At 40.9% G+C, this 26981-nt stretch overlaps 1 protein-coding gene and 1 long non-coding RNA gene across 2 annotated transcripts in view; one reads left to right on the top strand and one right to left on the bottom strand.

The window, feature by feature from the left end:
* Positions 1-2370: 2370 nt before the first annotated feature.
* On the bottom strand, positions 2371-9156 carry LOC132402113 (uncharacterized). The gene is made up of 3 exons (XR_009514806.1): positions 4396-9156; positions 4179-4286; positions 2371-2503 (listed from the first exon to the last, which is right to left on the bottom strand). It is a non-coding gene; the product is annotated as an uncharacterized LOC132402113 (long non-coding RNA).
* A 192-nt stretch (positions 9157-9348) lies between these two features.
* The window catches only part of cdc73 (cell division cycle 73, Paf1/RNA polymerase II complex component, homolog (S. cerevisiae)), a 287498-nt gene continuing 269865 nt past the window's right edge, over positions 9349-26981 (top strand). The window contains exon 1 of the mRNA XM_059984716.1: positions 9349-9732. Coding sequence (XP_059840699.1) covers positions 9602-9732 — 131 coding nt within the window. The 5' untranslated portion in view covers positions 9349-9601. The remainder of the gene's footprint in view (positions 9733-26981) is intronic.

Raw genomic sequence — 26981 nt, 5'->3', positions numbered from 1 at the left:
AATGGAAACATATCTAGGATTTCCTTGTGTATGATGTCAACATGGAAGTACTGGAAAAACTGAGACTGGGATTGCTGAACTGGCAGTTCACTTTGCTGTCGAACTCCACACTGAGACCTCGAGCACAGCCTGGACTCCCCAGCACTTAAACTTGCCTCTGTGATAGGTTAGACCTGGTATAGGATCCTTTGACATTGAAGGCTATTCATGCAAGGCAAAGAGGAAAGTAAGGTTTTCTTTAAAAATTATTTTGGTTTAGTTGAATTTAAAGGTCATTTAACTGTTTATAATTACAATTTATTTCATTTTGAATAATCAGATATTTAAAAATACCAACATCTTATGTTTTTTTCAGCAGAAAATAGGGAGAGGCTTTACTAACTATCAACAGCTTTCAGGGCATTTTATGTATTAGGCTTCCTCAGAAATGCAATGGTTTTGCCACTGCTTGGACCAATGAGCTGCAGTATTTTGGGTCAGCAAGGTCGGTCCCCTTCCATTGAAATCAAGTAAATGTGGGTGCAGGAGAAATGGGAGTGGTGACGTAGGGTGGCAGGCTCATGCTATAGAGTTCAGGATCATAATTTTACACATGACATCAACAGCAATGAGTTTTTAGACAAGCTACTGCAGAAATTAAAGTTGCGCCCAATATGTTTTAATGTGGGAAAAGCGTTCCCTTTGTTGCCTGAAGACAAACTTGTTCACAATCGCAAATACATTTGCTGCCTGAAACTATTGCAGTAGAAGCAGTTCAAGACAGATCATACCACTGGCTAATATTTACTGATTAATCCTACTGTAGAAAGGAAGGAGGAATTAGAAAAGTTAAAATATTGCAGTACAGAACCTTACCACCCTATTGTCCTGTTTATTATTTATTGTAATGCCTGCACTGTTTTGTGCACTTTATGCAGTCCTGGGTAGGTCAGTAGTCTAGTGTAGTTGTTGTTTGTTCTTTTTCTCTCTGTGTTGTTTTTTTTTACGTAGTTCAGTCTAGTTTTTGTACCGTGTCATGTAACACCATGGTCCTGAAAAACGCTGTCTCATTTTTTACTATGTACTGTACCAGCAGTTATGGTTGAAATGACAATAAAAATGACTTGACTTGACTTGAGAAATAAGATTTTGACTAAGCAATTCTGAATTTTAACTCATTATCTTCCATTTTAGTTATATGATATTATCAAAAGAATTATATAGGAAACAATAATTTGAGTTTTCAAAGCTATACTTATAACAGACAAAGAATAAAATGAAAGCTTTTAAAAGTTCAATTTGATCGAACGTATCAAGTTGCAATTTACTAATTTTGAAAACAGCAAGAACACTGATGAAGCAAAAATTCATACTGTAGGTATTTATTTTTCAACATACTCTATCACTTGCAACCAGAATGCTTTTCTTTAGGGTTTTAACCACCTAGGACTCTCTGATTCTTTTTTTCTCTAACCAATCTCTCTTCTTTCAAGAAACATTGACCTCCTTGGGCTACAGTTCTAATTTGCTAATCTTAATCCAAAATTGTAATTGTCCTCTGTTGCCTTAGAAGTTTGTGAAAATTCAGCATGACATCTCAAAACTTCAATGGATGTGTGGTGGAGAGTATATTGACCTGTTGCATCACAGACTGGTATGGAAACACCAATGCCCTAGAACAAAAAAACCCTACAAAAAGTAGTGGATATGGCCTCCTCTATCATGGGTAAAGCCCACCCAACCATTGAGCACATCTACAGGGAACATTGTCACAGGAAAGCAACATCATCAGGAACCCCACCACCCAATTCATGCTCATCTTCTCAGGAAGATGGTACAGGACCCACGTCACCAAATACAGAATCAAGTATTACCCCTCAACCATCAGACTCTTGAACCATTCTCTATTTGAATCAGGTTCTCTATTTATTATAATTTTTAATTTTCTTTGTATTTGCACAGTTTTTATCTTTTGCACATTGGTTGTTTGTCTGTCCTGTTGGGTGTGGTCTTTCATTGTTTCTATTATGTTCCTTGGATTTACTGAGTATGCTCACAAGAAAACGAATCTCAGGGCGACATATATGTACTTTAATAATAAATTAGTTTTGAACTTTGTTGATGCATTGCCAATGCCATTTACATTTTCACATTTTTTAAATTTTCTGTTTAAGTCTATTGTAAGTGGATGTTTTGACTTAATTCCTAAGGTCTCAGAGAAAGTAAATCTAAAGTAAATCTAATTAAGTTCTATTTATCTTGGTCTCATATCATAATGTTTCCCTGAACAACTGCACATTATGACTAGAATATATATATATAAAAATTACAAATATTGATGACTTACTGTTCTAACCCCAGTTAATTCCTCAAGAACATTCTGGATCATAGTGCCATCTTTGTGTAAATCCAACTCAATTGACTTGTATTTGATTCCTTGTTCTTGGAAGAAGTTCTTTACCCTCTTACAGTGAGGACAAAAGGTTTTAGAAAATAAAACCACACAATTTTTTGCAACTTGGTTCTGAAAGAAAACATAAATAAGTAACTGCATATTATTTCTATTTTTATTTTTTTCTATTTATATAAACCCAAAATATCTTTTACAAGACATCAGAAATGTACCTCCAATTTAGAGTCAGGATGAGGAAAAATAATCCTAAGCAAAATTGAAGGTATTTTTAAAACATATCTGAATGAATGTATTTATGATAACTGATGAATTATTGGGACAAATAGAAAATGAGATACGATATAATAGTCATTACAGGTTTGTGGTTGGGAAGTGACTATGGTTGGGTAATGAATGTTCCAGGATCCTTAATTTTCAGAATAGACAGGCAAAGGGTGATGGATTCACCCTGCTATTTAAGAATGTTGTGAAGAGCAGCAGGATTTTAACTGAGATCTAGACAGTTGTTGTGGGTGGAGTTAAGAAACAGTAAGGGCAGCAAGCACCAAAGGCTTATGGTAAATGGTAATGTAGGGCATAGGTTAAATCAAGAGATTAGAGGTGCTCATATACTTATCATGGAGATCATTAATAAGATATAGGTGCAGAATTAGGCAATTTAGCCCACTGTGTCTGCTCAAGACTGATCCATTTTCCCTCTCAGCCCCAATCTCCTGTCTTCTCTGACCTTCATGCCCTGACTAAGAATCTGTCAACCTCCACCTTAAATACACCCAGTGACATGGCCTTCCCCACATCCTCTTAACCATTATTTCTTTTTCAAAATTCACAAAATTTAAAATATTCCAATACAGTTTTGTTATTCTCTTGTCATACCACATTCACTAAAAAAACAAATTCCATTTACATGTTACTTATAAATGATCTAGAAGGTCTGAGTTTATTGATTTGCCTTCAGAACACATCACATCCAAGATTGCAGCATGAGTAACACATTCACTGTTACAATTCTCAAACATAAAGGGCAAAGTGCATAAATTGAAGACCTGGCTCCTATTCAGAGAGATCAGTGAACCCCTAAATACATTTTATATTTATGCAGCCAAATGTCCCAAGATGCTTCAATATTACACAACATCCTGAAGTTATAGGGCAGAGGACTGACTGCTTGGTTGAGAATGCAGACCTTGAGGAGTATCTTAGGAGGAAACAGAGGTGGAGAGCTGCTGTGCAGTTAGAGACGAAAATCTAACAATTAGGGCTCAAGATGCCCAAATGGGAAGGCTGCCTGGTCCATCATAGGCACAGCCCCCCTCCCCCCACTAATGAAAACATCTACCTAAGCTGCTACCTCAAGAAGACAGCATCTCTCATCATGGATCCCCCCGTCATCCAGGTCATGCCCTCTTCTTGCTGCTATGGTAGGGCAGAAGGGACAGAAGTCACACACCACCAGCAGACTGACCGACAAATACTTCCCTACATTCATCATGTTCTTGAGTCAGCCTGCATAGCCTTAATCCAAACTCAACAACGGAACACTTCGGACCACCCTCTATGTCTTGTTTCGCCCAGTCTTTTTTTTCTTCTTCACTGTCCCGTGTCTGAACCTACGTGGTTGTGATGCAGCTGCAAATGTTTTATTGTATCTGTATCTCGCTGTACTTGTGCATATGACAATAAACTCGATTAGTCTGAGGATCCTCACTTTGGATACGAGTACCTGGACTGAAATGTAACGTATATTTAAATAATACTTGCACCTCGAGAGGTGAAGGCAACTTACGCGAATAAACTGTAAAGCTGCCTCATTGCGTTCTTCTGGCAATTTTCTAAAAAAGTTCCCCATCCTCGCAAATAGAAAACGCATAGCGGAGATCTGCGTGTACTAAAACTAATGAAACATGTTATTTGTGTATAATAGTAGTACAATAAGATATAACAGCTGGTTGCACTTTACAAATGGAATACCGTAAATAATAAAGCAAAAGTTTCTATATTACATTATCACAACACTTCTGGCTTCGGGTGATTCTCGGCAGTTCAAACGGGTTCTCCAAGCGAATTCTGTTGGACATTAATCCCCGTTACTGAGGTGGGGAAACATGATGTTTGGAAATGTTCCCTTTGAGAGGTCGAGGATAAGAGTTTGAAGCAAACCAGCGTCTCAGGCGAGCGTGCAAACTGGGCAGAGATAGCACACCCCGAACCCATCCCGCAGTGACACGGCGTCACAATAGAGCATCGGTATCACTTTCTGCTGGGGACACCCGGGGAGAGTCTGGGCTCACTAGCGGAAGTGGGTAGTGATCGTGAAATCAATTACCCGTGCAAGTCACGAATCCGAGGACGTCCGGCGAATTAAGTTTTAAAAAAGCACAAGGGATGTGTACCTTGAATCTGAATATTTATTCTCCACCATCTTTCTGAGTATACTAATCTGTGTGATTCAGACCTACAACTTGTATCGTTCACGATAATTAAAACATTAAACACTTTTCTGGAGTGGAAATAGAGGAATCAAAATGCAAGGATCTTGTCATATTTAAATATTTCAAAACAAATTTATATTCGCGTTACTTTTATTAGAATGACGTTTGCTTTGTCGACATTCGGGCTGAAACATTCTTTGTCATTCCCTTCCTATCATATCTGCTTTCGCAGTAGTGTATTGGTTGATAGAAATAAGATCAGGTACTTAGAATGGTAGCCGGCCGGTGGTCTATCCGCGCTGGGTTGAGCATCGAGCGAGCAACTCGTAAGAAACAGATAAATGCTATAGAAACAGCAATGTTGCCGCCCGATGCACCGCACGGCACTGAAATGAACAACTTAGAGAATGGTGGATTGGAAAGCAAGAAAACTTTCTGCCATTTGAGTTGTGTCTTAAATATTTACTATCCACTTGAAGTAACAGACGGGGCTTCACTGTTCTGGCAAATAGGATTAATGCTCCCGCAGTTGATGCGTACAAAACACGTACATTCTTGCATTTAATTGCAATGGTGGTCCAAATAATTCATACTGACTTAATACTCCCCTGATGCTGAAAATTGGACAGAAAGCATAGGTAATTATAGAAACAATCAAGAGGCCAATGAGCAATTTTGGAGAGAATTCATTGGGATTTGAAAACATCAGTTAACAATTTTGAAGGTGAACAGAAAAGAACATAATTCAAGGATGAAATATGGTGGAGGCAAGTTCAAGTTCAAAGTTCACATTACATTGTTATGAATGTACCACAGCTCTGAGGGGCCGAAGGGTGCGGGGTAGCCCCCTCCTTGGTGAGAATCGCCAGATCACTATTGAGTCCGTTCAGGAGACCCAGGAAATGGGAGAGAGAGACGTGCCGAATACCTCGTTCCAACGCGATGCAAAATAATGCGACGTTGACCATTGTCTCCTGGAGACTACATTTGTGGATTGGGGACTTTGCTACGTTCAAGTCCTCGGGCAAAGTGGGCTGGTTGAGAGAGAGATTGCATCATCCCAACCTGATTGACATCTGAGACCCCCTGAGGAAGTATAAAGGAGGGTCTGGGGGAACACCCCCTTCAGACGCACCAGAAGAAACGCTAGCGATCCCGTAGTAGCGGGAAGCCATTTGAAGGAAGCCACGTGCATTGGATTCTGTGCCTGGAATCTGTGGCTGGAATTGTGGAAAACCACTTTTAGCTAACAACGGGGAAGCCTGCTCCCCTGATTCAACAGATTTGTTTCATAAAAGACCCGGGCAAGTTTCTTTTCTCACCAATCTCTCTCTCACTCCAACAAGTGAAAGCCCAGCGGTCCCCCAAAAGGCTGAAGCCTGCTGGAACTGAGTGACTTTTATATTTCCATCGGACAATATATTATCCCCTAGACAAACGATCGAGCTGTTTCTTATTGATGGTTATTATTAGACCCGAGCTTTTAGATTGAGTAGTGACGACGTATATTATCTGAATGTTTGTATTAATCTTATTTTTGTGCCCCTTCATAAATAAAGACTTTTAAAAATAGTACCATCAGACTTCAACGGTCCTCTCTATCTTTGCTGGTAAGTGATCCAGTTACGGGATTTTGTAACAATATTTATTATCAAAGAATACATATGTTCCAAATACACACCACCTTAAGATGTATTTTCGTGCATTTATAGGAAAAGTACAAAGTACAGCAAAAAAACTATACATAAACAAAGAGACACAGAGCAAAAGAAGACAAACTACAAATAAGAATAATCCTGAGAAAGAGTGTAAAGAGTCCTTGAAACTGAGGGAGTAGAATTATTTCAGAGTAGTAGAGACCATAACAGACAGTAGTGGAGGAACTGAGTAGATCGAGCAGCATCCACAGAGGAGGAGCGGGAAGAGGGTAAGGATAGCATCTGCAGTATCCAAATAAGCCCCTGAATTAAGCCAAACAGGATAATAGAGGAACTGAAAGAAATAATAAATGGGTCGAGAACAGCTGTAATAGGAACAGTTAAAAATTGAAATAATTGAGTTCTATGTTATATCCATAACACCATAAACATGTGTAATTAAAATCAGAAACAAGAAATTTTACAGATGCTGGAAACAATGCTGGAGGAACTCAGCAAGTTGGGTGGCATCTATAGCAATGAATAAAATTCACTGATTTGGGCTGAGACTCGTCATGAGAACTGGAAAGGAAGACTAAAGAATAAGAGGGTGGGAAGGAGTGCAAGCTAGAAGGTAAAGCCAATTCAGCAACAACCTGGCACTCAAAGTCAGTAAGACGGAAGAGCTGATTGTGGATTTCAGGAAGGGTAAGACGGAAGAACCATACCAATCCTCATAGAGGGATCAGAAGTAGAGAGAGTGAGCAGCTTCAAGTTCCTGGGTGTCAAGATCTCTGAGAATCTAACCTGGTCCCAACATATTGATGTAGTTATAAAGAAGTTAAGACAGCGGCTATAGAGATTTGGCATGTCAACAAATACACTCAAAAACTTCTATATTTGTACCGTGGAGAGCATTCTGACAGGCTGCATCACTGTCTGGTATGGAGGGGCTGCTGCACAGGACTGAAAGAAGCTGCAGACGGTTGTAAACCTAGTCAGCTCCATCTTAGGCACTGGCCTACAAAGTATCCAGGACATCTTCAGACAGCGATGTCTCAGAAAGGCAGCATCCATTATTAAGGACCTCTAGCACCCAAGGCATGCCCTTTTCTCACTCTTACCATCAAGTAGGAGGTACAGAAGCCTGAAGGCACACACTCAGCAATTCAGGAACAGCTTCCTCCCCTCTGCCATCCGATTCCTAAATGGACATTGAAGCTTTGGACGCGACCTCTCTTTTTAAAAAAAATATACAGTATTTCTGTTTTTGCACTTTTTAGATCTATTCAATATACATAATTATGTATTGCATTGAACTGCTGCTGCTAAGTTAAGAAATTTCACGTCACATGCCGGTGATAATAAACCTGATTCTGATAACAATGGGTTACATATCAGCAGCATGAGTTCTTTAGTTATATGTGAAAAAGCAAATTTAACAAAGAACACTTAGTAAAGAGAAAAATAATACAAAAAATATAACAGGAAAGTTCTAAGAAAGTTTACAAAAATAGGGGAAGAGAGGTAAAAAAGTGGACAGGAGATATACAAAAGTGGTTCAACAGCACTGCCAAGTTGCTCTACATTTTTAATATGCGGAGGCTTGGATTATTGACACAAGCTGAACTCCCATCATGAAAACGTAAGCTAGCTGTTAGTGTAACGCTATTACAGCACCAGCAACCTGGGTTCTATTCCTGTCTCTGTCTTTAAGACCATGTGGGTTTTCTCCCACATTGCAAAGATGTACAGGCTGGTAGGGTAATTGGACACATCAGTGTAATTGGGCAGTACATTCAGCTGGAAGGGCATGTTACTCCACTGTATCTTTAAATAATAACTAAATCCATTCATTCATTAAAAGAGGAGTTACAAGCTAGTTTCATGAAATTTACATTATAGTGAATATAATTTTTTTCTATTAAGAAATTTGCAACCTTTATAGCTAACTGTAGATCTACTGAGGTGTTGAGAAAATCTCTGAAATTCTCCAGAGAGCGAATATAAATGCTGGCCCCAAAAGCAACTTCTGCATCAAAAACAATTGCTGGAAGAACTCAACCAGTCAAATAACTTCAGTAAACTACTGTAAGTTTTCAGGTTGAATACCCTTGATCAGAGAGAAAGGAAGACTTGGGCCCAGCTTTCTCTTTCTACAGATGCTGCTTGGCTGGCTGGATTAAAAAACTCATACAGAACAGGAAGATGCTCTTCTGCTTAACTGGTCCATGCCAACCAAGATGTCCATAAAGCCAGTTCCATTTGCTCACTTTTGATTCATATGTTTATGAACCTTTCCTATTCACGTACCTGTCTAAATGTCCTTTAAAAGTTGCTGTTGTTCCTGCCTCAACTGCTCCACCTGGAAGCTCAGTCGTATACAGAACTGTTTTTTTTTGGATAAAGTTCTTCAAGTCCCTATTCCTCCCCCTTTCATTTTAAACCTATGCTTTCAAGTTCTTGCGCCATTGCCATTCAGTCTATCCATGTCCCTTCTGAGATATTCCAGCATTTTTGTTCTTAATTCAGATTCTACATCCGCCGTTTTATTTGCTTTCCAGTGACTTCAGCATCTCCTGAACGAATAGAAGAGACAGGATGAGATCCCAGGGTAACATTCCCGAGAAGTGTATGCATGTTGTCCAACCCGTCTCATGCCCCGGACTATAACTGTTCCTATCACCCAAGCCAACATTGATCACCTTTTTCCAAAATGCTGTGTGCAAATTTTGTATGCCGTCCTTCCTGCAATGAAAGTGCCAGCGCTTGGCAAATACATTTAATTTGTTATCTGTAAATCACTTTGGAGTGCCGGGGAGAGGAGGTCCACTGAAAGCGTTGTGTGGATCCGTCCTGTTAAGGCCTCACGGGCACACCGTTGCCAAGGGAGACCCCGCTGCCACCTAAGACACATCAAAGCGCAACCAGCTTGGACGACACCCCAGCGTGGGCACTTTCTCACTCTCCGTCGGCCGGACTGTTGGCGGGCTCCGTCAGGCGTCCTGTGCGGACAGCACCGGCCGCTGCTACTCGGGCCGGCGGTAGGGTCTTGGCCGGGATTCAGCTCCCGGCTGTTCAGGCAGTCTGCGCAGGCAACCCCGGCCGCTGAGGACCCGGTTGTTCGGAGCCGAGGCAAGATGGCGGACGTGCTGAGCGTACTGCGTCAGTACAACATCCAGAAAAAGGAGATCGTGGTCAAAGGGGACGAGGTCATTTTCGGCGAGTTTTCTTGGCCCAAGAATGTGAAGACGAATTACGTGATCTGGGGGTGAGTGGAGCTTTTGGTGGGGCCTATGAGGCCCGGTGTTTAGGAGTTGTGGAGTTTCGGCAGCATGTGCAGGGCAATGTTGCTTGTGATGGAAATCGGCGATACTCTGGTCACTTCCACTAGCAATTACATCTAACAACGATGTGTGATGTACCCATTCTTGGGTGCTCAATATGTGAGAGTTGGGAGAGATGTGTGTGTGTATCTAGGGATCTACTTGTGCTATATTGCACGGTGGTAATGTTTGAGGGAAATTGACACTTGTAGAACTACGCCAAACTATTGACAAAGTGATTTCTTTGATCCGTAATGAACCAACGTTTGTTACAGAAACTTTCCTTCACTTTTTTCCTCAGTCAAAGTTGCTTCTGTAACTTTGTTTTTTTCTTATCAAAGTCTGACCTTTTAGAAACAAAAACGGATCTCTCTTGCTGTTGCATTGTGTATTTTATTGCCTATCCGAGCAGCCTGTTATCATCTGTGTTGTAAACCTCAAATAGGAAATTGAACTATTACTTTTCTGGAGGTTGCGTTCCACTTTAAGGGCTTATTGTTATCATTGGCAGGATAGTGTGTCTCACGTGTATTGAAATATGCAACTGACAAGATTGCTACTGCTGCTATGTTTGACAAAAACATTAGCATTTGACATTAGTAATTGTGATGTAAAACAACTAAATTATTTTATGATATTTAGAAATACTTGTATTTTTAAAAATGTCAGCCAGGTGATTCAAACACTAAAAGTTTCCAAATGGAAAGTTAAGCTCAGAGTGGAAATCTCCCAAGTCTGAGTAGAGCTTCTGGTTGCTTTGTGATAATTAAAAAAAAACAATAACATGGTGGGTGACCTGATATGAAAACAGACCAAAGCGGTTCAGGCATTGTTTTGTTAATTATCTAGAAGCATGAGCTAAAGTGACATAAAGTGCTGCTTGATTGTTTATAAGCATTGAGAGGAAACTTGAGTCTCCTATCAATTCCTGGAATGTACATCCCTGTTGATTCTCACCCTGGTATTGTAATCTTAGATGGATAGCATCCTTTTCATAGATGCTGCCTGGCCTGCTGAGTTCCTGCAGCATTTTGTGTGGTTTGCTTTGGATTTCCAGCATCAGCAGAATCTTGTATTTATATGGTGTGTGTGTGTGTGTGTGTATATATATATATACACACACACACACGCACGCACGCACATATATGTGTGTGTGAGTGCACTAATCTGTTCCTAAAATGTTCAGTGTGTGTCTTCTGTCTCCTTTATCTCCTCCTTGATAGTAATGATGAGAAGAGGCCATATACTGGGCATTCAGAGTCCTTAATGATGTATGCTGCCTTTTGAAGGCATCCTCGATGCTGGCAAGGCTAGCGTTCATGATGGAGCTGGCTGAGTTTGCAATTCTTGCATCTTTTTAAGATCCTGTGCAGTGCTCCCTCCATACCAGACAGCGATGCAACCAGTTAGAATGCTCTTCAGGGTACATCTGTAGAGGTTTGTTAGAATCTTTGGTGATATACCAAATCTCCTCAATCTCGTAATGAAACATTGCTGTTGTGCCTTCTTCATAATTATATTGATGTGTTGGACTCTGGATAGATCTTCAGACATGCTGACACCCAGAAACTTACCCTTTCCGCTGCTGATCCCTCGAAGAAGACTTGATCGTTTTCTCTTGATTACCCTTTCCTGAAGTCCACATTCAATTCTGTAGTCTTAGTAATGTTGAGTACAAGGTTGTTATTGTGACACCACTTCACCAGCTGATCTATCTCACTCCTGTATGCTGCCTTGTCACCACCTGAGTTTCTGTCAACAATAATTTAGTCATTGGCACAGATATATTGTTACTGACATGCAATGTGAAAACAACACACATTAAATGCTGGTCAGGACAAAGGGTCTTGGCCCGAAATGTCAACAGTTCTTCTCCTTATAGATGCTGCCTGGCCTGCTGTGTTCCACCAGCATTTTGTGTGTGTTGTTTGAATTTCCGGCATCTCCAGATTTCCTCGTGTATGCAATGTGAAACTTGTTTCGTGGCAAGAGTACAGTGCAAAGACATAAAAATCTAAAATTACCAAGATAAATAGTACAAAAAAGAGGAGTAATGTGGTATAGTTTCTGGACCGCTCTGAAATCTGATGGTGATAGGGAAGAAGCTGTTCTGAAATAATTGAGTATGGGTCTTTGTACTGGATGAGGAGGGCCCTTTATGACGTACGATGCCTTCTTGAAGAATGGTGTTGCAGCAACAACCTTGCACTCAATGTCAGTAAGACCAAAGAACTGATTGTGGACTTCAGAAAGGGTAAGATGAGGGAACACACACCAGTCCTCATCAAAGGATCAGAAGTGGAACGAGTGAGCAATTTCCTGGATGTCAGTATCTCTGAGGATTTAACATGGACCCAACATATTGATGCAGCTACAAAGAAGGCACAACAGTGGCTATATTTCATTGTGAGTTTGAGGAGATTTGGTATTTCATCAAAGATACTTGTAAGTTTCTGTAGATGTACTGTGGAGAGCATTCTAACTGGCTGCATCACCATCTTGTATGGGGGAGAGCGGCTACTACACAGGATCAGAATGAGCTGCAGAGAGTTGTAAACTTAGCTCCATCATGGGCACTAGCGTCCATGATATCCAGGACATCTGTAAGGAGCGATGCCTCAAAAAGGCAGCATCCATCATCGAGGAACTCCATCACCTAGTTTTTTTTCAATTGTTAAGTACTGCTGCCTAAAAGACAACAAATTTCACGATATATGTTAGTGATTTTAAATCTGATTCTGAGATGTCCCCGATGGTTGGAAGGATCATGTTCGTGATGGAGCTGGTTGAATATATAACTCTCTGCAGCCTCTTGTGATCCTGTGCATTGGATACTCCATACCAGGCTGTTGTGCAACCTGTCAGAATGCTTTCTACTGTCAAAAACATACCAAATCTTTTCAAACTCCTAATTTCATTTCAAGATGGCTCCATGTACTACGGTCATGTTGCAAGCTCTGTTCCAAATCTACAGTATACTACTAATTTCTACAATTTTCTTAGTGTTTTCTGTTCAAGTAGCTGATAGTCACATCAGATACATAGACTGACTCTTCTGAATATCAGAAAGATGGCATTTACCCACTGTGTGCCACCTTTCCTACACTGGGAACCCCTGCTTGCGTGATCTATGGGAAACTCATCTCTTACACAGCCACTACCTTGGAAGAAGCACCAGAGGTGAGGGAGAAGGGCTGGCATACAAGTGAGGCTGAGATGGCATGCAAATCGGCTGCCGCTTCCTAGCATACTCCTGGCTAACGTTCAATTCCTGGACAACCAACTGTGTGAATTGAGAGCCAGAATCTCCTACCAGTGGGAAACAAAGGAATGTAACGTTTTGTACTTCGTAGAGACCTGGCTGATGGAGGAGATACCGGATCATGCCATGTCTGTGAGTTCGCTCTGTTCTGGGCGGACAGGTCAAACAACCTCTCTGGGAAGAGTAAAGGAGGAGGAATAAGTTTCATGGTCAACAATGCTTGGTGTGGCCCCCAGAATGTGCATGCTCTCAAATCCTTTTGTTCCCTAGACTGAGAATACCTGGTGCTACTGTGCAGACCATACTGGCTGCCTAGGGAGTTCACAGCTGTTAGCACAGCAGTGTACATTCTGCCTCAGGCTGATACTGACCTGGCTCTCAAGGAACTGTACGAGACCATTGATATGCTGGAGACCACACCTGGAGGCTTCCTTCACCGTCACTGGTGACTTTAATTGAGCGTCACTGATGAAAGTCTGTCCAAAGTTTTGTCAGCACATCCAGGTGAGCACTTGTGGAGATAAGACACGACTGCTGTTACACCCTCTTCTGCACACATACAAAGCTCTCCGTTGCCCAGCTTTTGGAAAATCAGATCACTCTTTGATCCTGCTTTTGCTGATGTACAGGCAGAAGCTGAAACGAGGCAGTTATAGTTAAATCTGTCCACTTTTGGACCGACCAATCAGTCTCCATGCTGCAGGACTTCTTTGATGACGTTGACTAGAACGTCTTCCATGATGTGGATGTCTCCGTATTCATGGATGGAGTCACGTGCTTTATCCAGAAGTACATCGACAATGTTGTTCCCCTGAAATCATTCAGGGTCTTCACAAACCAGAAACCCTGGTCAGTAGTTCCGTGCGAGCAGCAATTACTGTGTGACATAAAGCTTATGCTGCTGGCAGTCAGCAGGAGCTCAAGAAAAGCAGCTACAATCTGCGCAAAGCTAACAAGGCTGCAAAACATCAATAAAGGGAGAGATTGAGTCAAGATTCACAACAAATGGCACACATGGTTCGTGGCAAGGGCAGCATACCATCACAGACTTCAAAGCCAAACGTGGTGGTGCTGCCAACATCACAGCCTCTCCCAGATGAGTTCAACTGCTTTTACGTTTGGTTTGATGTTGCTAACTCTGAGCCTCCAAGGAAAACCACTGCTACAGCTTGCAACCCGGTCATCTCTGAGGCAGAGTAATCAGATGTTTCCAACGAGTGGACAGTCTCAATGCTGTGGGACTGGACGGCATCCCAGGGCGAGTACTTAGGATGTGTGTAACACAACTGGCATGTTGCTGACATTTTTAATCTCTTCCTCTCCCAGTGTAGAATGCCCTCCTGCTTCAAATTGTCCACCATTGTCCCTATACAAGCAGTCCCCGGGTTATGAACAAGTTCCGTTCCTGAGTCCGTTTTAAAGTCAGATTTGTACATAAGTTGGAACAAGTACATCCGGTATTATTTAGAGTCAGTTCATCAAATGTTTGTCTTGGTATATATTTTATCTTTCCATGCATATAAAACACTTAAGAAACGTACGTATTCTAATAATTAAACCACTGTGTTGTTTAGTAATAATTGTAGCTTTCATCGGGGCAGGGCCTTTCACATGTTCCATTATTCTCACTTTATCCTTTAAAATTGTTCCGATCATTGAACAACTGTAGCCTAATGCTTTTCCAATGACCGATGTTATTTCACCTCTTTCCAAATGCTTTATTATTTCCTCTTTATTTTCAATTGTGATTGCTTCCTGTCAACGGAACAGAAACACTGCGGGCAGCGGGTCCTGAGCTCTGCCGGCTCCTGAGTTCCGCTGGGTTCTAAGGACCACTGCACTGAATCTCCCGGGTCCTAAAGTGCACTGCATTGAGACAGGTTAAATGGGATAAAGAGGGGGCAGTGCTGGGTTTGGGTATTTGATCCTCCTCAATATACTGCGTGCGAATTTAAACTGGAGGTGGCAGTGTTTTTTTTAACGAGGTCAAGTTGCGAGCTCGACACCAACCCAGCATGCTCGGGAACCTCTGTTTTCGAGCCCGTCGCTGATCTCAATGCGCCACCAGCTGACCGGAGAAGGCGAGGGGTGGGGACGACAGGGTGAATCTTGCCAAGAAAAATTTAAGCCAAATACAAAGTTATACACTCAACACAGTGTCAACTGCAACGACTTAAAATGGTGGAAGGCGTTGCAGTCTGACTTAAAATGTCGGACGTCGTTCTCCTTTCTTGGTTCGTAAGTATGAGTTGTTCGTAAGTTGGACGTTCGTAACTCGGGGACTTCCTGTACCAAAAAAGACCAAGGTAACATGCCTGAATGACTGGCGGCCTGTCGCATTCACCTCAATAATAAGCAAATGCTTTGAGAGGCTGGTCAAGGATTATATCTGCAGCTTGCCACCACCCAAACTGGACCCCCTACAGTTCACCGACCGACACAACCAATCGACAGACGACATAATAGCCACTGCTCTACATACCATCCTTACACATCTGGAGAAGAAAGATGTTTATGTGAGAATGTTGTTCTTGGACTACAGATCAGCATTCAACACCATAATTGCATCCAGGCTCAACAAGAAGCTCAGAGACCTTGGCCTTGACCTTGCCTTGTGCAGTTGAATCCTGGACTTTGTGTCAGATTGGCAGCAGGTTGTAAGAGTCGGCTCCTTCACCTCCACCTGACTCTCAATACAGGAGCCCCTCAGGGCTGTGTACTAAGTCCCCTCCTTTTATCCCTGTGTACCCCTGACAATGTCACCTGCCATGGCTCTAATCTGCTAATTAAATTTGCTGACAACACTACATAGCTTGGCCTAATGTCAAACAATAATGAGGTGGCCTATGGGGATGAAGACAAGAAAACAACCTCTCCCTAAATGTTGCAAAAACAAAGGAGCTGGTTGTGGATTATAGGAGGAATGGAGACAGGCTAACCCCTTTTGACATCAATGGATCTGGGGTTGAGAGGGTAAACAGCTTTAAGCTCCTCAGCATCCACATCACCGAGGACCTCACGTGGTCTGTACACACCAGTTTTGTGGTGAAAAAAGCACAACGACGCCTCTTTCACCTCAGACAGTTGAAGTTTGGTATAGGCCGCCAAATCCTAAGAATTTTCTACAGGGGTATCCTGACTGGCTGCATCATTGCCTGGTATAGGAACTGTACCTCCCTTACTCACAGGATTTCGCAGAGTGTAGTGCAGACAGCCCATTTCATCTGTAGTTGTGAACTTCCACGATTAAAGACGTTTACAAAGACAGGTGTGTAAAAAGGGCCCGAAGGATCACCGGCGACCCGAGTCACCCCAATCACAATCTATTCCAGCTGCTACCATCTGGGAAATGGTACCGCAGCATAAAAACCAGGACCGACAGGCTCTGGGACAGCTTCTTCCACCAGACTGATTAACTCCCGCTGATTTGATTGTATTTCTATGTTACATTGACTCTTCTATTTATTATAAATTACTATGTTTGCACTTTGCACATTTGGAAGGAGACGTAATGTAGAGATTTTTACTCCTCATGTACATGAAGGATGTAAGAAATAAAGTCAATTCAATAATGAAATAGAGCCACTGGCATGCCTTGCTGGCTGGTGGTGTAGTGGCATCAGCACCTGACTTGGAGGCAAATGGTCGGTCTTGAGTTCAAATCCTGCTAGCTCCTTGCATGCTTTCCATCTGCACTGGGGTGAATGATGAGCTAGCAACTTGACTTTGTTAAAAAAAAAGTCAAATACTACAGAAGCTGCAGACGTGGCACCCGATGCACCACAAGGGTGGTAAGTTGATTGAAAAGATCCTGAGAGACAGGAGTTATGAACATTTGGAGAGGCATAATATGATTAGAATTAGTCAGCATGGCTTTGTCAAAGGCAGCTCGTACCTTACGAGCCTGATTGAATTTTTTGAGGATGTGACTAAACACATTGATGAAGGTAGAGCCGTAGATGTAGTGTATATGGATTTCAGCAAGGCATTTGATAAGGTACTCCATGCAAGGCTTATTGAGAAAGTAAGGAGGTATGGGGTCCAAAGGGACCTTGCTTTGTGGATCCAGAATTGGCTTGCCTACAGAAGGCAAAGTATGGTTGTAGATGGGTCATATTATGTATGGAGGTCTGTGACCGGTGGTGTGCCTCAGGGATCTGTTCTGGGAGCCCTTCTCTGTGATTGTTATAAATGACCTGGATGAGGGAGTGGAGGGATGGGTTAGTAAATTTGCTGATGACACAAAGGTCGGGGTTGGATAGTGGGGAGGGCTGTCTGAGGTTACAGTGTGGCATCAATAAGATACAAAACTGATCTGCAAAGTAGCAGATGGTGTTCAGTCCAGGTAAGTATGAGGTGGTTCATTCTGTGGTTAAGATGCGATATGGTGCATTGGCCTTCATCAACTGTGGGATTGAGTTTAAGAGCCAAGAGGTAATGTTACAGCTATATAGGACCCTGGTCAGACCCCACTTGGAGTACTGTGCTCAGTTCTGGTCACCTCGCTATAGGAAGGATGTGGAAACTATAGAAAGGGTGCAGAGGAGATTTACAAGGATGTTGCCTGGATTGGGGAGCATGCCTTATGAGAATAGATCAATTGATGTTGGCCTTTTCTCCTTGGAGTGATGTAGGATGATAAGTGATCTGATAGAGGTGTCTAAGATTATGAGAGACATTGATCATGTGGATAGTCAGAGGCTTTTTCCCAAGGCTGAAATGGTTAACGCGAGAGGACACAGTTTTAAGGTGCTTGGAAGTAGGTACAGAGGAAATGTCAGAGTTAAGTTCTTTTATGCAGAGAGTGGTATGGGCTGCTGGCGACGGCGGTGGAGGTCATATGAAAGGGTCTTTTAAGAGACTGCTGGATAGGTACACGGAGCTTAGAAAAATAGAGGGCTATGGGTAACCCTAGGTAATTTCTAAGTAAGTACGTGTTCAGCACAGCATTGTGGGCCGAAGGGCCTGTATTGTGCCATAGGTTTTCTATGTTTCTATGAAAAAGGAACAGTAACTGGCATGTCTTAGTGATTGAATTGATGTGTTGCACACTGGACAGTTCTTCTGACATGTTAACACACAGGAAGCTATTTATAATTCATTTTTAGTACTTGGCCCATTGTGAGAGTACCTGCATCCATTACCTCCTCAGACTGTGCATTTTCAAATTTTAATGGGTGGAAAAATTGTCCCTCAAATTCCTTAAAAATTTCCTAATCTTTACTGTAAATGGAAGTCCCAGGGTTATGAACACCTTTGCCAGAAGAAAATAAAAGGTTCTCACTATCTAAGCTATCTATTTCTTACATACGTCAGCAAGATTCCTCCATAATTCGTAATGCATCATAGCTAGATAGGGTCATTGAGAAAGCTTTTGGTTCATTGGCCTTCATAAATCAAAGTACTGTGTTGAGTACAGGAGTTAAGATATTATGTTGAAATTGGTGAGGCCTAATTTAGAGTATAGTGTGCTGATTTGGTCACTTACCTACAGGAAAGCTGTGAGTAAGATTGAAGAGTGCAGAGAAAATTTAGAAGGATATTGCAAGACTTGAGGACCTGAGTTATAGGAAAAGGTTGAATAGGTTTGGATTTTATTCCTCTGAGCATAGAAGAATGGGGGAAGATTTAATACAGATATACAAAGCTACGAGAGGTATTGATAGGGTAAATGCAAGCAGGCTTTTTCTACTGATGTTGGTTGAGACTAGAATGAGAGGTCATGGTTCAAGCATGAAAGGTAAAGTATTTAAGGAGAACATGAGGGGAACCACTCAGAGAGTGGAAGAGTGTGAAATGAGCTGTTAGCATCTGTGGCTATGACTGAGTCTGCTTTGTATTTGAATAAGGCTGATTTATGATTCCTTTTCAACCCCATTTTCCTGCTTTCCCCCTATAAGCTTTGGCACCAATGTTCAGTCTAATTTGTAATGACCAGTGTGCACAAAAATCTTGCACTATAAAAATTTTTGCCCAGTGACAACATGTGCGTACTGAATTTTAACTGAATGAGAGGTATTCATTTTAACAGCTAGCAATTCTCTGGGATCGATCATTTTCACTCTCATTCATCTGCACTCTCACAAAACATATGTAGCAGGCCTGTAGCAGGTAATGAAGGATGTTCTTGCTGGAGCTTTTACACACTGGCCATATGTGGTTTGCTTGCTAAATGACACTTTAAAAAGTCAAGTTTCCAAATATCATTCAGTTCTTCCCACTTGCAAATTCTCCAGCAGCTTTTGCATCGTGACAATACATACAGGTAACTCCAGTTTCTGTATTGTACATAAATATTTGTTGTAGCTGCACATTCCTGACCTCATGAGCTTTCGGTGTAGCAGTTTCTGCTGTTTCATTAAACCATTCTGCTTTAAATGAACCAGCTGTTCTTTTGCACTTCACACCCTTTGCTTCTTTGGAATTCATTGATCTTTTTGACCTTTGAAGGAATATTGACCTTGCAGTTTCACAAGTTAATTTTTGAATGACTCCATACAGTTACTCAAAGTAAATTGCTCGAGGAATTCATTGGATCAAGCAGAATCTGTGGAGTTCAAAGGCAGGTTGACAACTTAGTCGAGATCCTGCATTGACCTAAAATAACAAGTATCCCATTGTCTCCACAGATGCTGCTTGATTTGTTGTGTTCCTCCTGCAGTTTGTTTTTGCTCCACATTCTAGTATATTCAGCCTGTCTAGCTCTGAATGGTTGCATATAGATTTCTCTAGAAATAGCTGTTCCTGCTCCATTTTTACTAGGTGCTGTCTTATCATATTGAATTCTGCCTTTTTTCCTCCCAGCCCCTCCAGTCCCCCAACCAATTTGAGTCTCTGATTTCCAGTTCATTCTTGTCTTCTCCAGCAACCTTAAAAGTTATGGGTCTCCATCGGAATTGCTCTCCCATCATTTGCCTGTCTACATTCCCAAAGCTTAGTCCAATTAGTACCCTCTCTCTAATAGGATTATCTCTGTATGGAATCAAAAAGCTTTACTGAATGAACTTTAAAGAATTTGTCTCTATACCCTTCTACTCTAAGGAAATCCCAATCAATATTTGGGAAATTGAAATACCCTGCTCCCGTAACAGTTATTTTCCCACTTCACTGTGTTTTGTACATAGAGTGTGTTTGTTTTTCTCATCTCTTAGAGATCTGTGGAACATCCCAACCTAACTGTTAATTTTTTTTCATTCTAAGCTCTGTCTATGTGCACTCATTCAAGAAACTTCTAGGATTTTGTACATATGTATTGTATTGGAAAAAGCAATCTGCTGGAAACTCAACAGATCAAGCAGCATCTGGTGTTGGGGGTGGTGGAGAGTGGTGTTGTGGGAAGAAACACAACATCTCTGGAACAATCCATTGTCCTTCAGTTTTCAAGGCAGCAACCATCATTGCAATGCCAAAGAAGGCAACAGTAAATTGCCTAAATGACTAATGTCCGGTGGCATTAACATCAACCACTATGGAATGGTTAGAGCAGCTGGTCATGGAGCACATTAAAGCTTTTCTTCCGGCTACACTGGACTCTTTCCATTTCGCTTTTTATTCAAATCGATCCATTGAAGATGCAATAGCCTCTGCCTTCCATTCTGTCCAATCCCATTTGGAAAGTGGGGTCTCATATGTTAGACTGCTGTTTATAAACTTAATTTTGACATTCAGTACCATCACACTCCAGAAGCTGGTGGGGAAACTGTCCTTGCTGGGTCTCAGCGCCTCCCTCTGTAATTGGATACTGGACTTCTTATCAGTAAGGCTACAGTCAGTGCATGTGGGCAATAACATCTCTCGTTCCATTAAACTGAGCACTGGCCCTCCCCAAGGGTGCGAGCTCAGCCTGCTGCTGTTCAACACATGGCTGTGTTGCAGGATTCAGCTCAAACCGTGTCATCAAGTTTGCAGAGGTCAACAGTGGTTGACCTTTATCAAGAATGATGACGAGATGGAGTATAGAGAGGAAGAGGAGCGGTTGGTGGATTGGTGTGAGAAGAACAATCTAAGCCTGAAAGTGGAGAAGGTAAAGGAAATCATTGTGGAATTCAAGAAGGTCCAGACAAACCATTCCTCTCTGCAAATGCATGGCTTCTCCATAGAGAGGGTTAATTGCAACGAATTTCTGGGATTTCATGTTATGGATGACCTCACCTGGTCCCTTACTATCACCTCCCTGAAAAAGAAGGTACAGCAGTGCCTCCACTTTCTAAGGAGATTGAAGCAAGCAAGGCTCCCACCCCACCCCCCATCTTAACTGTGTTTTACAGGAGCACCATTGAGAGTGTGCTGACAATTTGCATCTCTGTCTGGTATGGGAGCAGTCGAGCATCGGATCAGAAATTCTGACAAAGGACTGTGAGAACAGCTGAGAGGATCATTGAGATCTCCTTACCATCCATTGAGGACATTTATCAGGAGCACTGCATACACAGGGACTTAAATATTATTAAGGATTCCACCCATCCATCCAGCACCCGCTTTGACTTTCTACCATCAGACAGGAGACTACGATCCATAAAAACAAGAATTGTCAGGATGAGAAATAGTTTCTTTCCCCCAGGCCATTAGGCTTCTGAACTCCCGGCCGTATTGTATTCAAAGTCTCACTGATTAATCTGTTCCATACCTTCCAATGTTTAATATTAGTGTATTTTAGTTTGTTATTTATGTGTGATTCATCTGTAGATTTTATCCTTATCTTCATAAGTTATCGTGTGTTATGTTTGTTATGTGACTTACATCTTGGTTTGAAGAAATGTCATCTCCTTTCTATAATATGGTTATATAGATTATAAACATGAATGTAATTAAATGATAATAAACTTCAGTTGACATTTCACTTGACTTGAATTGTTGATGTTTTGGGTTGAAACCATGCATTAGGACTTTTAGCGGGTAATTTGTTGCTCCACATTATCATCTGCACTGTCTTGTGTCCCTTTACTTCAGTGGTGTACCCTTGATTAATTCCTCCTCATTTACATCATTCCTACCTCACCAGTCATGTTTGAGAATTTAAAATTCAGGAATGCTGAGTTGCCAGGGTTGCCCAACTTTCAACCAATTCTCCACAGTAGTATTATATTTCCCTGTGTTGATCAACATCCTCTGAACGTTATAAAATCTTTGTTGATGGTTGAATTTAAATAATGTAATATTAAAAATTGACAGCGACAAAGGACTTTACAAGGTGCTGATGTATTATTCCTGGATGATTCAAATGGATTGCTTGACTTAGTGTTTTAAAGTGGTTACACTGCACCAATCTTTACTTGTGGAATGACTGAATAGTTAGCTGCTTTATTTCTGATTGGGTTAGCTACAAGCTCTTCAAATAGATGTTGGACCTTGGTCCTATTAGAATTAATATACCACATTTATTCTTTACAATATTGACAGTAAGAATGAAGATTTTGGGTAAATTCTTACATTTTCCGATTTCAGGTAACTTACTCTCCATGCATTCATTTCCCAGTTGCTCTTTCTTTGTTCATGTTTTCTATTCCTTGCTCATTTGTTTCCTAGACTACTCATGCTTCCCAACCTGGTTTCATCTGCCCATTATCATCCCTCGGTTATCTGTTTCCACCTATCACCTACCCCCTTTATCTCAACATCTGTCTTTTCCATCTGTTGCCTATGGGCCTCTTGATTCACCCCTCCTCCTCTCTTATAGATCTTCACTCTACATTATCAATTCTGCTGCACGATCTTAACCCAAAATGTTAATCATAGCTTTACTGCATGACCTGTTAAAGTTCTTGCAATTGTTTATATTTTGTTCGATTTTCCAGTATCTGCAGTCTCTTGAGTCTTTGAGGGCATGGAGGTGAGCAGATCATTCAATTGTATAAATTGTAGAAGGTGCAAACAACTTAGCAGTATGGAACTAGGTTAGATGGTAGGAAGAATTGCTGATCTTTGGAACAGGTTTCTAGTTCATGCACGACATTCAAATGGTGACTGGATAAATTTGCTGAATTTGAAGACAGTGTAAGAACATTAATAAAAGGTACCACACAACCCTTTGGGCCAATACCACCAGTGACAATGGCTAAACTGATATTATCCTTAATTCTACCTTCCTGTTTGTGCTTCATAACCAACACCTCTAAAACTATTTAAAAATCTGTCACCTCATCCTACAATATGTTCTGTGATTCAGACTCAATTGGAATTTTCTATTACAGGAAGCATAAACTAATGTTGTAACTATATATTACTTTGATGAAGCCACACTTGGAATAGCGTGTTCAGTTTTGGTCACCCTCCAATAGGAAAGATGCTGTTAAACTGGAAAGAATACATTAAAACAATACAATAAATGATGTTGCGACAACTCCAGGGACTGAGGTGGAGAGAGAGGGTAGGACAGTCAAGGAATTTTTACTTGGAGCATGGGAGACTGAGAGGTGTTCTTATAGAGATATATAAAATCATGAAGGCTTTAATCTTTTAGGGTTGGGAATCAAGAGCTGGAGGCCATATGTTTAAGGTGATGGAGAATGATACAAAAAGATACTTGGTGCAACTTTTTTTTTAACACTAAGTAGTACATACATGAAATTAATTGCCAGTTAAGTGGTTGAGACAGGTATAATATTTTTAAAAAGACAAATTGGACAGGTACATAGGGAAGATTTAGAAGAATGTGGGTCAAATGGGATTGGCTTGGATATGCATCTTGGTTGGCATGGAGAAGTTAGGCCAAAGGGCCAGTTTCTTTGCTTTAAGACTCTATTTATAATACTCAGAGAAGGAATTACTCCTCACCCAGGTCGAAGTGATTCCTTTTTCCAAAGTGATTATGCCAGTCCTATTGCCCTGGGACAGGAAGAGTCCTCTGAATATCTACCTTTCCAAAGCCCTCTCAGAATTGAAACATTTCATCCATATACACCCTTTGTTCTTCTAAAGTCCAACATGCACAGTCTTTATCCCTGCAAAAGAGGGTTTGATGGGATCAAAAAGGATCCAGTTTCTGTATAAATTCTAGTCAACCATCCTTCAGAACTTCCATGTTCAAACCAATATAAATTAAAGATTTCCTTTTGAGTGACATGCCGTAAATCCTGAAAGCAAGAAAGGTTTGTGGTTACAGAGCTGCTATTTTAAAGAACTATAATGTAACTTTGTATTCACTTATCTGTGTCAGATTTGGTCAAGTTCCCCACTAGGACTAAAGGAAGGACTAAGCAATAGTAAGAAATTCACCAATAATTTTAGCATCACTATACTATTCCACTCCTTGGACACAGCTTGAGAAACAGACTTTTACTGCAACTTCCACTACCCCTTCTTGTCAGAAATTGATTTATTAAATAATAGGGAAGATGTCAACATTTGAAAGGGGTTTCACCATACACAATTGCTAAAGCATATATTGCATAATTTGTCTTTAATTTTCTATCTAGGAACCACATAGACATAATTCAATAACCTTACAACTATATTACCTGAACCCAAAAAGCTTTTAAGGTAATTTAAATTAAAAATAACCTGTATTCATATAACCATGTAACAATTATATATGTGTGGTGCTTTGTGATATTCATGTGGTCCCAAGTGTTTTAGAAGCAGATTAATGAGTATAGTTGCTTTGTTATGATTGTAAGCTAAAATGATTCCTGCCTACATATTGCTTACATTAAAAAATAATACTCCAGTTCGGAATTACTATTCAATAATGCAATTCCATACATTATAATTGTTTGAAAAACTGAGGTATGAAACATTCAGTGTTAAAGATGGTGCAGTGTATTTGCTTAACAAATCTGATATTTACAAGTAACTGCTCACGATTTTACATTGGAATCCAAAACAAATTTGCACAGAATCTTATACTACCTTTCAGCAAGAATTTGAGATTCTTTAGACAACATCCACTCATTGGCTAGTTCATTAGGTACAAGGTCGGAAGCTGATATGTTCTTCTGCTGCTGTAGCCCATTTACTTCAAGGTTCAATGCGTTGTGCGTTCAAAGATGCTCTTCTGCAATGTGTGGTTATTTGATCTACCATCACCTTCCTGTAAGCTTGAACCAGTCTGGCCATTCTCCTCTGACCGCTGTCATTAACAAGACGTTTTTTGCCCACAGAACTGCTGCTTTCTAGACGTTTTTTGTTTATTTTTCCCCACCATCCTCTGTAATCTCTAGAGACTGTTGGGCATGAAAAACCCAGGAGATCAGCAATTTCTGAGATACTCAAACCACCCCATCTGGCACCAATAATTATTCCACATAGTCACTTAGGTCATATTTGTTCCCATTCTAATGTTTGATCTGAACGACAACTGAACCTCTTGATGTTGTCTGTATGCTTTTATACATTGAATTTCTGTTACATAATAGGCTGATTGGATACTTGCATTAATGAGCAGGTGCAAGGGTATACCTAATAAAGTGGCCACTGTAGAGTATAGGATACATAACAATATAAAGCTTAATTAATCCTTCTAGCAAAGCTTAAGAATTCATTACTATGTTACTTGATCACTAAGAACAATAAATTTCCCTGTTAAAGCTGTTGATGAAGTTTTAAGGGTATTGGGGAAGTAAGAAATGATTCTTGGACTCTTGTAAATAATGGGTTAAAATTGCATACAAGCTTCTGTTTATTCTGCTCTGAGTACAGTCGGCCCTCCTTATCCGCGGGTTCTGCATGCGCGGATTCAACCACACGCGAATTGGGAAAACCCAGAAGTTCTCTCTCCAGCACGGTTATTTGAGCATGTACAGACTTTTTTTCTTGTCATTATTCCCTAAACAATACAGTACAACAACTATTTACATAGTGTTTACATTGTATTAGGTACTATAAGTAATCTAGAGATGATTTAAAAGTACAGGCAGTCCCCAAGCTATGAACGAGTTCCGTTCCTGGGTCTGTCTTTAAGTCGGATTTGAAGTCGGAACAGGTACATTATTTAGCGCCAGTTAGTCAAACATTTGTCATAGTATATATTATTCATTTTACCTTTCTATGCATATAAAACACTTAAGAAACATATGTATTTCAATAATAAACCACTGCGTTGCTTAGTAATAATAATAGCTTTCATTGAGGCAGGGCCTTCACATGCTCCATTATTCTCACTTTATCCATTAAAATTGTTCCGATCATTGACCAACTGTAGCCTAACGCTTTTCCAATGACCGATGGCGTTTTACCTCTTTCCGATCTCTTTATTACTTCCACTTTATTTTCAATCGTGATCGTGATTATTTTCGTGAACTGTGGATTCAGAGCTGGGTCCTAAAGTCCACTGCACTGAGACAGGTTAAATAAGGTCCGGGGTTCCGCTGGGTCCTAAAGACCACTGCGCTGGACAAGTTAGATAAGGGACTTGAGCATCCGTGTCTTTTGATATCCGCCGGGGGTGGGGGGGGGGTGTCCCGGAACCAATCCCCAGTGGATAAGGAGGGCCGACTGTAATCCCCCTGAGGCTGGTTTCAAACTAACGACCTTGCAGATGTCTCCTGAGAATGCTATGCTCTGGGGATTGGGTTCTACTTATCCGTCGCACACATTCTGCCTTATGGTTTCGCAAGAATTGAACTAATTGAACTAATTGAACTTCTTTGTTTAGGGAAAGGGAAGACTCACTGACAAGGCCAGGAATGAACATCTGTTTATAATTAAGTCAGGGCCTAGCAAAGGGAATAACTGATAAGGACTGGACAGTACATCCATCTGTAATTAAAACCTTGATTTATTGGACTCTCTTATTTAAGTAATTAAGTTTTGATCCAACAGACTTGATGGGAATACCAGTTGAACTATGTGCTTTTTGTCTTTCAAGTTCTATAAATTGTAACGTGTCTGTATGTTAGACAGAGGCCTGATACGAGCCCCCAGAGGAACTCTGTCCCTCTGGCACCTCTCGCTGGCTGAGTTTGAACAAATAAACTGGCGAAAAGGATAAAGTAA

The sequence above is a fragment of the Hypanus sabinus genome, chromosome 11 (genome assembly GCF_030144855.1).
Source record: "Hypanus sabinus isolate sHypSab1 chromosome 11, sHypSab1.hap1, whole genome shotgun sequence".
NCBI classification, from domain to species: Eukaryota; Metazoa; Chordata; class Chondrichthyes; order Myliobatiformes; family Dasyatidae; genus Hypanus; species Hypanus sabinus.
Note: the sequence above shows the minus strand (reverse complement) of the source record. Positions and strands in the feature narration are given on the sequence as shown.